General features: G+C 41.0%; 1 protein-coding gene across 6 annotated transcripts in view; it reads left to right on the plus strand.

The window, feature by feature from the left end:
* The window catches only part of NPL (N-acetylneuraminate pyruvate lyase), a 44,458-nt gene extending 30,731 nt beyond the window's left edge, over positions 1-13,727 (plus strand). For 5 of the 6 annotated variants that reach the window (XM_068985878.1, XM_068985882.1, XM_068985881.1 and 2 more), the window contains 4 exons: positions 276-343; positions 2,894-2,978; positions 7,484-7,523; positions 11,275-13,727. In XM_068985878.1, coding sequence (XP_068841979.1) covers positions 276-343; positions 2,894-2,978; positions 7,484-7,523; positions 11,275-11,459 — 378 coding nt within the window. In that variant the 3' untranslated portion in view covers positions 11,460-13,727. The remainder of the gene's footprint in view (positions 1-275; positions 344-2,893; positions 2,979-7,483; positions 7,524-11,274) is intronic. The other variant, XM_068985880.1, reaches the window with a different exon arrangement.
* Positions 13,728-14,836: the final 1,109 nt, after the last annotated feature.

Raw genomic sequence — 14,836 nt, forward strand, 5'->3', positions numbered from 1 at the left:
TCAATAGGTTACTGAACAGTATTTGTACTATTGGCTAACAGCAATTTGGATGTCACTCTCTAGCATGGGGAACTAGGGTAATGGGGAGAAAACTGCTTTATGTGACTATTCCTTGCACACACTGCAGTGTGCAAATTTATTGATAAAAGTTATAAGAATATATAGTAAAAAAAATCTGTCATTAAGCAGAAGTTGAATGTAATTATGTAGAGTATGTTCAATGATGTTTATATTTTACTAAGTATATGTTTTTATCTGTCAAAACATAATGGAAGAAAATCTTTGTTTCTGATCAGCAACTGTTAAGTGCTCTGGTAATGGGAGCAACTGGAGCGGTGGGCAGGTAAGCAGGACTCGTTTTCCCCAATGATCATAACTGTAAAATCCCGCCCCCCCCCCCAGAGCCATTCGTCACCTGAGTAGTTGTATTTCTTGCATGTGAACCTTTTCTAAGAGAAGTTGCCCTTCTTTGCCACATTGTCAGTGAAAATGAATTAAGTAGGGCTTAGCACTTTGGTGGGCTTCCCTGGTAGCTCAGCTGGTAAAGAAGCTCTAACTCTACCAACAGTATCTTAGACTAATCACTGGATTCTTAAGAGTAATCAGCAAGGCAGGAGGTTCTTGAAATTCAGAACAAGGGTGTTTTCCCAGTTTCTTATACAGTAACTCAGGATCAGAGAAGTTTTTATCTTGTACTGGGAACAGCAAGTTCTTACCTCCTCCTCCTCTAATGCAAGAGACCTGGGTTTGATTCCTGGGTTGGGAAGATCCCCTGGAGAAGAGACTGGCAACCCACTCCAGTATTCTTGCCTGGAGAATTCCCTGGGAAGAGGAACCTGGCGGGCTACAGTCCATGGGGTCTAAAGAGGCAGACGTGACTGAAGGACTGATTTTCACTTAACACTTTGTTAGTGGCTCAGCCATTCTTTTAAGAAGCAGCTGTTGCCGTTAGAGGTGAGGCACACAAGCTGAAAGCGTGCATAGAACTTCTTTGTCAGAAATTACTTGGTTACAAATAACAGAAAACTATTCCAACTAGCTTATGTGAAAGAAGATAAGTTGTAAAATACTGGGAAATTTCATACACCCCAAGGGGAGGGAATGCAGTGAGGTGTCAGAGAAGATGAGAACCCCAAACTGCAAAGCTCTCAACTGCAGACTGTTCTCCATCTGTGGTCTTTGGACATCTCTCTATCTCCCTTCTCTCCAGACGGGCTTTCTCTGCTTCTGCATGCACGTGGCCAGTCATGGTGCCTGATTGGGGGATTTCAGGCTGTCACTAGATAGCACTGCCAAGCCAAATGTCCATGTAAAGCCCAATCAGTTGCAACTGGGAGGGGAGAATCATATGGCCTGATGTCTACTCAGCAAAAGGCTCTGGGACGTTCGATTGAGCATGTCCACTGCACATGTTAACCTAATTCATTAGAAATGTGCCTGCAAGCAGGTTGAACTATCTGTATTAACTGAAAGTGTATTTTTCCCCCCAGTGGGAAAAGTACAGGGGAAGCAAAGTGATAGCTCATAGCATATCTTGGTGAGCATGGCTTTGATGAAGAGTAGTTGAGTTGGATAATCTTAATGGCTCTTTCATCGAGCCAGGATGCCTGAAACAACCATTGTCACACAGGCCATTTCTGTTGAGGAAACCTGAATGCCTGGATCTGCTGACTTTTTTTTTTCTGACCTTCATACTAGGCATTTTTATTCTGTCAACATAATCTGAAGGCAAAGTACATTTGGTTACACTTCATTTCTTCTTAATCATGATCAACATTCCAAGACCCCTGAGACATTCATGTAACATATTGTGAACTCTGGTGTTTCACATCTGCAAGTAACTTACCTCAGCAATTATATTTTATTCTTCCCTATTTTACTACTGGGAGAAAATATGAATTTCACATTCTTGGAATCCCTTGTATGGACTCCAGGGACTACATATTTGAAGTACCAACAATATGCTGTTCCCAGTACAACAAGATAAAACCCTTCTCTGATCCTGAGTTACTGCACGAGAAACTGGGAAAACATCCTTGTTCTGAATTTCAAGAAACTCCTGCCTTGCTGGTTTCTCTAAGAATCTAGTGATTAGTCTAAGATACTATTGATAGAGTTAGAGTTTCTTTTTTAAGATGGCAAGAACATCTTATCAGATCAGATAACTCTCACCTCTGTTTTTGTTGAAGTGTAATAGAAGGCGGTACAAAGGGGTGGAAAACCTTCTTGACAACTCTGTAGCCTTTCTTTGAGGCATAGCATCTTCACGGCGAAATGGAGACCACATCTCCCTCACAGGGTTTTGAGAGGATCAGACATGGTTTATGTCAGGCAGTGAAATATACTAGTCAATGAGAGGTCTCTCATATTATTATTATAATCAGTATTAATATTATAATTAGAAACTAGTCTCTAGGTAGCATGTAACTTGACAAAGAACTGAGGTAATCTGCTAGGATTTTTCCCTTTTACTGTGGTGCTCCATTCACCCTGTTCCTCAGCTTAAGGTTTCTAGGATATACTTTAGACATTGCATTTTATCCACAGTTCGTATCTAGCATTGCACCTCTGTGTGTGCCCTGGGTCAGGTGTTGCCCTCATTCACTCTTTGCCAAATATACCTCTGTCTTTCACTTTTTTCCAACTCTACCCTTTTTGTATTTTTCCTCCCTTTTCTTCATTCCCTTTAGTGTTCACTGCCTCCTCTGCACTGCTTAGTATTGCTGGAAAATTCAGAGCTAAAGACACCTGATCCTTTAATAGATTAGGGCCCAAAAATAGACTTCTGGAAGGCTTGGTATATTTTTCCCTTTTAAGCTTCAGAGGGGTTTGTAGAGCTGGGTCTTCCCGCTGAGTTACTGATCCTACAGTGTGTGCTGTTTTCTCTTTCTAGTACCTATAACTACCTGGGAAAAAAGACAAAGCAGATGCTGGAGGCTTTTGAACGAAAAGACTTCTCTTCAGCTCTGAACCATCAGGTTAGCTTTCTTTTTCCCTCCTTAGAAGTCACAGCCTTTTTTCTTTCCCACTTGAGAATTCTTATTCTCTCTCATCAGCATTCCTACCATGCCTGCCCTCTTTAAAATTGCCCAGCTGCTTCCTTCTGTATTTTCTGTCTTTATTTTTGTTTAAAACCAAATCTGTCCCCATTGTCCACGCTCCCTACATGTCTAATCAGGACAGGCCCCATACAGGAATGACTCCTTTCTGTTCCTCCTAGAAATGATCTTGTCTTTAATCTACATTCAAAGTGTTTTTATGACTGTGAAATAATAGTGATGGGTTTCTGGATAAGTGACCACATGCCATCCCCTTGAGAACTTCACACTTGAGTCACCAGAGTATATAAAGAAGCTATGAAGCTGGTGACCCAAAAACAGGAGACTTTATCCAAAATCAGAGCAGGTCAGTCTCCTTTGCCCTGGAAATGTTGCTGAGAACTTTATCCACCAGGCAGGAAACAAGAGCTGAGTAGGTGATCCACAAGGAAGACACCATCTTTGAAACAGGAAGAGGAAAGCATCAGGAACTGGTGTGTCTCAGGGAAGACCCCTGGGGGAAATGGTGGGGGCTGTCAATGTTGCAGGGAGGACAGCCTCATGGTCTAGAGAAGGAAGAGCTTCGCCAAAGGCTAGAACCAGTCGCAACAGCTGGTAGTGTGTATACTTTAGGTAAACAGAATAAAGTGGAAAGAAAGAGTCAGCACAACAGAGTGACTTCTGGAAGCCCTAAGAGGTCCAGGAACTTTCAGGATCATAAAAGTGACCAAGAGGAGTAGCAAAAAAAAAAAAAAAAGAGTGGGAGTGAAAGGCATAAGAAAGATCAGAGCAGGTGGTTGGTTCCAGTAAGCTCAGATAAGGGATCTTTTGAATAGGACAGGCCACCATCCTGTCCTAATAATGGACTCATTGGGAAAGACCCTGATGCTGGGCAAGATTAAAGGCAGGAGGAGAAGGGAAGGCCAGAAGATGAGATGGTTGGATGGCATCACTGACCCGATGGACATGAGTGTGAGCAAGCTCCGAGAGTTGGTGATGGACAGGGAAGCCTGGCCTGCTGCAGTCCATGGGGTTGCAAAGAGTTGGACATGACTGAGTGACTGAACTGAACTGGCCACCATCAGGGCAAGTCAGGAATTACAAAGCAGAAGCCACAAAGCATCCTGAAGGTTAGAGGGGGTGACCTCAGCTCTAACCAAGAAGAGAACAGGAGGAAGCAGTAGCCAAGAGTGATTAAATACATCCCTCCTGGGACTTCCCTGGTGGTCCATTGCTTAGGAATCTACCTCGCAACACAGGGGGCATGGGTTAGATCCCTAGTTGGGGAACTAAGATCCCACATGCCACGGAGCAGCTAAACCTTTTGTGCTGCAACTGCTGAGCCCACGCCACGGGGGAAGGTCCAAAGATGGAAAGAAAACCTGCATGCTGCAACTCAGACCCAACGCTGCCAAATTTAAATTAAAAACAATTTTTTTAATACATCCTTAGCCTTTAGCCCTGAACATTGAGCCAGCTTAAATCTACTTCCTACTTAAAGTTTAAAACAGCTTATTTAATATTCATCTTTGTTCAGCCTCAGACCAGGTGAGGCTGAAAGCAGGAACACCATAAGGACTTAGGAGGCTATGTCACCTAGATTAAGCATTGGAAGGATGTTGGTTTTAAACTAAGACATGAAGTCTGAATTGTGCAGACTCATGCCCTCTCTTTTTATTAATGATTTTCTTCTTCCTAAGTTTCCCAGAAAAAAAGTGTTTCTGAAAATTTCAACCTGTTCTGAGCTGAATGGTGGGAAGATCATAGAATGGTGTAAACCGTGAAATGGATGCGAGATGGACCCTTCCATTTAGTGGTTTCTTTTATGGGTTGACTCAGCTTCCATCTCCATCCCATTTTTTCTTTTAGCCCTACTCAAATAAATCGTCTCTCGTAAAACATTATTGGGAAGGAGTTTAGTTCATCACATTCTATTTTTTCTTACAGAAAGCCAGTGTGAGTGGGTCTCATTTACTTATTTGTTAATATACCAAGGGCTGAACTGATGATTTCAGTAAAGCTGGTCTCTGCCCTAAAGGAGTTTGTAGTCAAGTGAAGAAACAAACAAGTAAAAAGTTAGGGCTAAACTTACTCATTCTCATAGATTTAAATGCCATCCATTATATTTACAAAGTGAAATGATGCATATACAAAGATATTCCTTATAACATTGTTTATAATAGCAAAAGATGAAAACAGCTCAAATATCCACCCAAGGAGACGGTTAAAGACATTGTTGTTCTTTAGTCACTAGGTTGTGTCCAGCTCTTTTATGACCCCATGGACTTCTCTGTCCATAGGGTTTTCCAGGCAAGAATACTGGAGTAGGTTGCCATTTCTTTCTCCAGGGGATCTTTCCGACCCGGGGATCGAACACATGTCTCCTGCATTGGCAGGTGGCTTCTTTACCACTGAGCCACCTGGGAAGCCCAAAAGACAGCTGGGCACAGCCTAAAGGGAAAGGTCCCACCGCTATGTTTGAGTTATTTAATGGATATATTTACAGCCCTTTAAAAGTTTTATATGCACAGGTATGAAGATATCTCTATGATATATTAAGTGTAAAAAAAAGCAACAAAGTAGAGACTTTTGGGGTTTTTAATTTTTATATATATTTAATTTTATTATGAGTAGCTAAGGCAGTGGCATCCCACTCCAATACTCTTGCCTGGAAACTCCCATGGACAAAGGAGCCTGGTAGGCTGTAGTCCATGGGGTCGCTAAGAGTCGGACATGACTGAGTGACTTCACTTTCACTTTTCACTTTCATGCATTGGAGAAGGAAATGGCAACCCACTCCAGTGTTCTTGCCTGGAGAATCCCAGGGATGGCGGAGCCCAGTGGGCTGCCGTCTGTGGGGTCACACAGAGTCGGACACGACTGAATCGACTTAGCAGCAGCAACATTATTAATGAATGGTTTGATTAAATTATTTCCACTGAGCACCAAGCTAAGACAAGGTTGGATAGTGTGATAGTGAATAGGAAATAAAAGCTTAGAAGAGAAGCAAAGTAGAGACTTTTGAATGTAATGTGCTGTAGTTTGTGTGCCAGGGAAAAAAGAACATATGCATATACGTTCTTGGTATTCAAATTTTATTCTGCATTGAATTTTTTATTGCTTATATACAGTTGATTAAGGGCTTCCCGGGTGCCACAGTGGTAAAGAATCCACCTTGCAATGCAGGAGATGCAAGAGACACTGGTTCAATCCCTGGGTGGGGAAAATCCCCTTTAGTAGGAAATGGCAACCCACTTTAGTGTTCTTGCCTGGAAAAATTCCCATGGACAGAGGCACCTGCCAACCTACAGTCCATGGAATCACAGAGTCAGACAGGACTGAATGACTAAGCATGCATGCACACACATGCAATTGAGTAAAACAACATAAAAAGCAAATGTTATTGAAAATGCATCTCTATTGAAAATAGTGAGATGGATGGGGATCTCTTCTTTTTAAGGATTGCTTCATGAATTTGTGGATGAATATCCTTTAATGCTAGAATGAGTTACAGTTCGGCATCAATACTACTTCTGGTTTTTGTTTTTATAGAAATAAGTTCTGTGAAAGCATGATCATATATATTAGTAGATAAGAATGGAAGAAACTTTAGTATAAGCAGCGTCCCTCAGTCCTTTGAGCGGTTTTTGACTCATATGCCACAAATCACAGAATGCTTGATCATTTAATGATTTTCAGCTGACAGTGTGAATCACAACATTAAAAGCAATGTTGAAAGGAAAAAATTGAAAACCCTATGATTTTTAAGAGGACTTGTTATTCATTAATTAGAGGAATCACTCTGTCAGCTCTCTTTGTGGATGCCAATACCAACATTTGATCTGCTTTATTTGATTCCAAGAGGTGTCCCAAGGCAGTGATATAGGAGGTATGTCTTTATTTTTTCAAAAATAGGAGAAGGATTGTGAAAGGGGAAATAGAAAAGGATAATCTACGCCTCCATTATGTGTGAATCCTCTCTCTGATCAATTTTAGAAATAGCACTTATGGAATTTGAGTATCTAGAAATTGATTCCCATAAATCAACCTTGGCCAAGTGTCCCCAAGGTGTCTTGGAAAGTAATCCAGAAGTTAGAGCACCCCAATTTGGAAACAACTACACTAGCTGGTAAGCTTGTCTATGTAGCCTGGATGGGTAGAGGTTATCTTCCCCACCCTAACTCTGTATTGAACCGTTCCTTCATTGGAGCTTCTTTTCTTCATGGGCTCGATTCATAAAGCTTATATATACGGAAAGATTCTACCTTATCCTAGATGGATCTCAACCATCCTCACTTGGCTGTTTTTCTCCATTCTGTCAGACCTACACAAAACTAAGATGTGTGGACCTTTGGTTTGAGGTTTCTGTAATCTGACCTCCAAATTCTTTAAATTGTTACCACGGTTCAGTAATACTGACTGTAGATTTGTTTGTTTCTTTCTAGTTTTGTATTCAGAGATTTATCAACTTTGTGGTCAAATTAGGTAAGTTTCCCTCTTTGTCTGCTACTCGGGAGGGTTTGGGGGCTTCCCAGGTGACACAGTGATAAAGAATCCACCTGCCAATGCAGGAGATGCAAGAGACTTGGGTTCGATCCTGGGTTGGGAAGATCCCCTGGAGTAGGAAATGGCAACCCCGCTCCAGTATTCTTGCCTGGAAAAAAATCCCCTGGACAGAGGAGCCTGGCAGGCTACATTCCATGGGGTCGCAAAGAGTTGAACATGACTGGGCAACTGAACACGCAACACTGGGAGTGTTTCAGAGAAAGTGATGAGAGACTTTCATCACTTTCTCCAAGGTTTCAACAAGAACACCTTTTAATCAGTTGTCAGCAAGGTTTTATCCCTAATGCTAACTTTCAGAGCCAGTCCTATAAAACGGTGAAGTAAACCCAGTTGGAAGGTCTTGGCACCCTTCTGCAAACCTCTCTTCTCCATATTAGCACTTTACTCACCTTCCTACCCTGCGCACACACCATTTTTTACCCCTTTTCTTCTAAACCATCAACACTCCCTCCCTTCCCTTGCCTCTGCTCCTTAAAATTCTACTACCACACTATAGCTGATTTCAGCCTAACTATTTGGAAGAAATCAGCTTGAATATAGATCATACTAAACTGTGAATGACTGACAGCTCTCCCAAGAGTATCTGCAATTTAAAAGTTTATTAACACAAGTAAGCTTGAATGGATAGAGGTTTGAATAACATGACAATGCAAAGTTTGAGGGAAATACAGTGAATCTGAGAAGAGAAACCTCTCCACAGTCTCTGAAGTCTTATCCCATAACAAATGACAAATGCCACCATTCACTCCACTTCTGCAAGAGCTTGGCCCTTCGTGAGAACCTGGGTCAAGTCCAGGAAAAGTTTTAGGCTTTTTCTTGGCAGACCCTTCCTTTCAGAGCCTTTCTGCCTCTTCCTGGCAAGTCCTCCCAAGCCCTAAGCACCTATTATGTATTATGTCCCTCATTCTCACGGGTTTTCAGCCAGCTCTCTTTATCCTTCAAAGACAATGCTTCCCATTTGCTTTTCCACTTCGATGATTTTTGGTCATATTTGTGTGCCACCAGTTATGGATTGGCCACAAAGTTTGTTCTGGGTTTTCCATAACTAGAAGGAACTTTTTGGCCCACCCAATATTGTTAGCTATTATTATTCCCTTGTCCTAAACAATAGTTTTCACAAAATCATGGGTTGGTATATGTTCCTAAGGTGCATAAAAGTAGATATTGAACTACTACTAGTTTTTCCAGTTTTTAAAGAACTAAACGTTTAGCTGTATGTCTAAGATCACTTTGCACACCAGCAGTGATACTGCAAAGAAGGCTTTTTCTTCCAGTTTTATTGAGATAAATTTGACATACAGCATGTATAACTCTGTTTTTGTCTTTGTTTATTTTTTGTATTTTAGATTCCATAGATAAGTGAAATAATATAGTGCCTTTTTCTGTCTGACTTATTTCAATATCATTTAGTTCAACACCCTCTGGGTCCATCTGTTATAAGCTTCAAGCTTTCGTTCTTTTTTCAGTTTCAGTTTCAGTTCAGTTGCTCAGTCGTGTCCGACTCTTTGCGACCCCATGAACTGCAGCACGCCAGGCCTCCCTGTCCATCACCAACTCCCGGAGTCCACCCAAACCCATGTCCATCACGTCGGTGATGCCATCCAACCATCTCATCCTCTGTCGTCCCTTTCTCCTCCTGCCCTCAATCTTTCCCAGCATCAGGGTTTTTTCAAATGAGTCAGCTCTTGGCATCAGGTGGCCAAAGTATTGGAGTTTCAGCTTCAGTGTCAGTCCTTCCAATGAATATTCAGGACTGATTTCCTTTAGGATGGACTGGCTGGATATCCTTGCAATCCAAGGGACTCTCATTCCATTGTATATAAGAGAGACTTAATAAATGTGCTAGCCTTATCATGAAGGTAGTTCTCCCTCTCCCACCATTCATGATAAGAATAGGAGGGCCACTTGCATTTAGCAAAGTATATTCTGTGTATTTAGCCAAGCTAGTATTTTCCTTCCCAATGCTCAGTTGTTACTGACTGTAACTAAGTTACTTTAGGAAAAGAAAGTTACTACTCATACCTTTAATCTAAGAACAATAGCCAGTTAAGAAAACAAATATCTTCCTGTGCTATATTCTGGATTATTTCCTTAGACCTACCTTCAAAATCACTAATATTATCTTTAGCTATTTTCTACAATTTCATTCACTGGTTATATATTTTTCATTTCCATTCTTTCTTTTGGGTTATTTCTTCCAGATGATCCCATTCTTTATATGTCCTTCTCTTAGCCTATGGCTTCTATTCTTAAATATTTTCTGAAATCTCTTTCAGAATGTTGTGTCGTCTTTTCTCGGGATGTGAAATTTGTGAGTTGTGTAATTGCTGGTTCCCATGCAGCTTCTTTTTCCTTGTGTGCTTTGTAACTTCTACCTCTGAATTCATCTTCAAAGACAGTTGTTTCCTGGGGAATTCGTTGTACTCCAGGTTGTGAGGTGTCTCATCAAGTGATTTTATGTCTGCCTCTTCAAACACTTTAGCTTCATCAGTTCTGACCAAGTGTTTAGGTCTATTTTTTAGTATGATTCCTGTACTAAGCACAGCATTAGTAATATAGATCCAGCATTTATATGTGGCACAGGCTTCGGATTTCTTTTACTTCCTTTTCCAGCCGTGGACTTCCTGGTGGCTCAGACGGTAAAGCATCTGCCTACAATGTGGGAGACCCAGGTTCAATCCTTGGGTCGGGAAGATCTCCTGGAGAAGGAAATGGCAACCCACTCCAGTATTCTTGCCTGGAAAATCCCATGAACAGAGGAGCCTGGTAGGGCTACAGTCCATGGGGTTGCAAAGAGTCGGACACTACTGAGTGACTTCACTTTCACTTTCCTTTCCAGCCACAGCCCTGGCAGAAGTCCGGCTCCCTTGCCTCTTAGGAGAGTTTTTCTTTGTTTGTTTGTTTAGTTTGGTTTTGTTTTTTCTATTGCTTTTCATGTAAGACTGACTACCAACTTTACACTGGGAGTTTTAGTTCCACCTCCTTGCTGTATACAGACTGAAGGCTTTATCTGGCATTGCAACCCTAATCTAAAACACTAGTACTGAGTCATAAACTATTACCTTAATTAGTATGTTTCTCAGGGACTTCTTAGATGTGCTGGAACTAAATTCTGTCTTAGTGATCAAGTCCTCTATCTTTCAATCCACAGCAGTACATCCCTGAATCAGATTATCCTCATGGACCATTGGCTTCAGCGTCTCCCTACCACTTTGACCTCTTTATTCCTGATACCTCTTGTCCCTCCTTCTGGCTTCTGAGGTTGACTTTGAGTCTCACTTTGTTTTATTTTATAATTTATCAATTTGTTAAAAAAGCTTTCAGCATTTGTATGTGTTCAGAGCAGGCCTAGGGACTTCCTAAGGGGCTTCCCAGGTGGCGCTGGGGCACCCCACTCCAGTATTCTTGCCTGGAGAATCAATCCCATGGACAGAGGAGCCTAGTGGGCTGTAGTCCACAGGGTCGCACAGACATGGACACAACTGAGGCCACTGAGCATGCACGCAGGGATTTCCTGCATCTGCTCAATCTGCCATATTGACAAAAATGCCCCATCTTTTAGTTCCATTTTATCCTGTCCTAGGAATCACTGTAAGAATATGATCTCTTCTCTGGAATGTTTGTGGCAAAGTGGACCATCCCAGCCATGTTTCCTGTTTATTTTTCCTAGGTTTTGGAGTGTCGCAGACCAAAGCCATCATGACTCTTGTCTCCGGGATTCCGATGGGCCCACCCCGTCTTCCACTACAGAAAGCCTCCAGGGAGTTCACTGATAAGGCAGAAGCTAAGCTGAAAAGCCTAGATTTCCTTTCTTGCACTGATTTAAAGGATGGAAATATGGACGCTTGCAGCTAGTGTCTATCAAATGAGGGTGTGTACATTGAAATATAATGCACCTTGAATGCAGCATTTATTTCTCAGACTTTTAGATGAGCTTGAACTCAACCTTCCTAGCAAATGAAATCCTACAGCAGTCAACAAGTATTTAAATACCTACTATGATCTTTTAAAAGTTTTAATTTGTGAAAGTGCAAAAACTTCAAAAGGAGTCATAGCCCTAAATCATTCAATATTTCACAAAATTTTTGTAGAGAAATTTTTGCATATATGGATGAGATTAAATCAAGAGGAAAAATGTGCTTGATTAATTCCATTTGCCTTCAGGAGCTCCCATTATCTTAATTCCTGGTTCTTAATTCTATTTTAAAAGTTTTCTAATTTTAAACCACTACAATATACTTTCATTTTAATAAATATTCATTTGTAATCTAGGACAACTCTGAGTGATTGCATTTAGGCAGATATTCTAATTGTAATGCCAGATTAATACAATGTAACTCAACTATGCACAACTATTAACATATCGCTTCACTTGGCTGCTCAGTCTAACTCAGTATATCTGCTTTCAGATTAATTACAGTGTCACGATTTTCCCCAAAAACTTTGGGTTAGGTGAAGACTTGCTTCAGTTACTATAACTAAAGGGCTCTTTGGGTGTTTTTCACATAACAAAGGAGAGGCCTTACGCAAAGATGAATTCATGTCTCTACTTGCTGCTGTAGAAAGTGAAAGTGAAGTCGCTCAGTTGTGTCCGACTCTTTGCAACCCCATAGACTGTAGCCTACCAGGCTCCTCTGTCCGTAGAGAACTTCTTAAAGCTCAGAGTTTTGCAGAACCAAGGATCTCTCTGCTCTGGGCACTGCAACTTCCTCCTTTCCTCACTGGGGAGAAAGTGTGCCCCAACAGTGCACTGAATTATTGGAAGTGAAAACCAGAGTCCCTTCTGCAGTGAGCCCAGCAGCTACTTACTTTCATTTTCCAGTTGCATTTTCAAGCAGTCACTTTTCAGTGATAAAAGTTTTAGGGAGGACCCAAAGATCTCACTTTAACTTTCTCTACACAACCTCTTTACTTTTTTCTTTCTCTGGAATGTATAACTGGCCGCTCAGCCTCCTCTGTAACAAACCCAGGTGTGTGCTTTCTAGCAACAAAGTCTATTGATGGTTAATCCTTAATGATTTTAAACTTGATTATCCAATCTAGTAACTACCTAGGGTTTTATTTTGTTTCCTGTCTGATTAGTCTGCAGAGGAGAAGGGTTTGAAATTCATATCAGTTTACGCTGTTTTTTAATTAAGAAGAAAACTTGTTCAAAATGAGAATTCAAAATGAACAATGGATTTAGTTATCTTTGCTAACCCTTTTAAAAATTGGTTGGGTAGGTAACAGTTGTTATATTTATATCTCCTCGTTCCTTCTACCTACTCAATGGATATGACTTTGAGCAAACTCCAGAATATAGTGGAGGACAGAGGAACCTGGCATGCTACAGTCCATGGGGTCACAAAGAGTCAGATATGACTGATAGTGACTGAACAACAGCAACACTCCTTTCTTGCCCAGGAATAACACATACTGTTTCCTCATATTTCTGTCTTCTTTAGGAATAGATATCTGAATTAGAAATTGAACCACAGTTGCTTATGTGAGCTTATATTCTACCTCATTGAAACTTCTTTGTATAGCTGTTAACTTCCTAAAAGAAGAAAAGTGAGGTTTTTTGTTAGTGTTTGTTTCTGAGCATGTCATATCCCTATTTAATGATACTAAGGCCAAATTAATTTTTCAGTGAAAATAAATACTGGATATCCACTAAGCAAAGAGCTCTGTTTTTCTTGTTTTGCTCATCTGAAATTAGCACTTGGAGAGCTTTTAACATGATTAATGAGATCTTGTGAACACAAAGAGAAATATGATGGTTAAACAAATGACCAAGGCTGAATTTAAACTTTGTTATGTTGTTGGTTTTGTTTTTTTTAATAATTTTTATTTTATTTTATCTCTTATTTTTGGCTGTGCTGGGTCTTTGCTGCTTTGCACATGCTTTCTCTAGTTGCAGTGAGCCGGGGCTACTCTTTGTTGTGCTGCACGGGCTTCTCGTTTCAATGGTATCTCTTGTTGCAGACACAGGTTCTAGGCATCCAGGCTCAGTAGTTGTGGCACACAGGCTTAGTTGCTGCAAGGCCATGTGAAATCTTCCTGGACCAGGGATTGAACCTGTGTCTCCTGCATTGGCAGACAGATTCTTTACCACTGAGCCACCAGGGAAGCCCCCAGTGTATGTTCTTTATACATCAGAAAGAAACATTACATTGCTGCTAAATCGCTAACTCAATAGCTGGCAAAATAAAGTTGAAAATGATACAAAACCCAAGAAGTGATATAGAAATTTGCATTTATTATCATCAGAGATCAGATCACAGTTCCACTCTCAGATTTTTTCCTAGGTTGCAAACTTTTGACTGTGCTTCTAACAGTAGCAGATGGGGAATGGAAAATAGCTACAGACTCTTGAATGATCCATATATCACTGTTTGGAACAGTGGCAAATACAATAAGAGAATGCCTTTTGCTAAGTGACTTTAGAGGAACAAGCAGGTCAAAGAGACACACATTTTTAAGTTACCATCACTGAAAGATTTGAAGTATTTATGTGTTTATGGGGCCTCCTTATATGTGGAGTACATCATGAGAAACACTGGGCTGGATGAAGCACAAGCTGGAATCAAGACTGCCAGGAGTAATATCGATAACCTCAGATATGCAGATGACACCACCTTTATGGCAGAAAGCAAAGAAGAATTAAAGAGTCTCTTGATGAAAGAGGAGAATGAAAAAGTTGGCTTAAAGCTCAACATTCAGAAAACTAAGATCATGGCATCTGGTCCCATCACTTCATGGCAAATAGATGGGGAAACAGTGACAGACTATTTGGTGGTGGCGGGGGGGGGGGGGGGGGGGAGGTGTCCAAAATCACTGCAGATGGTGACTGTAGCCATGAAATTAAAAGACTCTTACTGCTTGGAAGGAAAGTTATGACCAACCTAGACAGCATACTAAAAAGCAGAGACATTACTTTGCCAACAAAGGTCCGTCTAGTCAAGGCTATGGTTTTTCCAGTGGTCATGTATGGATGTGAGAGTTGGACTATAAAGAAAGCTGAGCACCAAAGAACTGATGCTTTTGAACTGTGGTGTTGGAGAAGACTCTTGAGAGTCCCTTGGACTGCAAGGAGATCCAGCCAGTCCATCCTAAAAGAAATCAGTCCTGAAAATTCATTGGAAGGACTGATGTTGAAGCTGAAACTCCAATACTTTGGCCACCTGAGACAAAGAACTGATTCACTGGAAAAGACCCTAACGCTGGGAAAAATCAAAGGCAGGAGGAGAAGG

This window comes from Capricornis sumatraensis, chromosome 14 (assembly GCF_032405125.1).
Source record: "Capricornis sumatraensis isolate serow.1 chromosome 14, serow.2, whole genome shotgun sequence".
Classification (NCBI taxonomy): domain Eukaryota; kingdom Metazoa; phylum Chordata; class Mammalia; order Artiodactyla; family Bovidae; genus Capricornis; species Capricornis sumatraensis.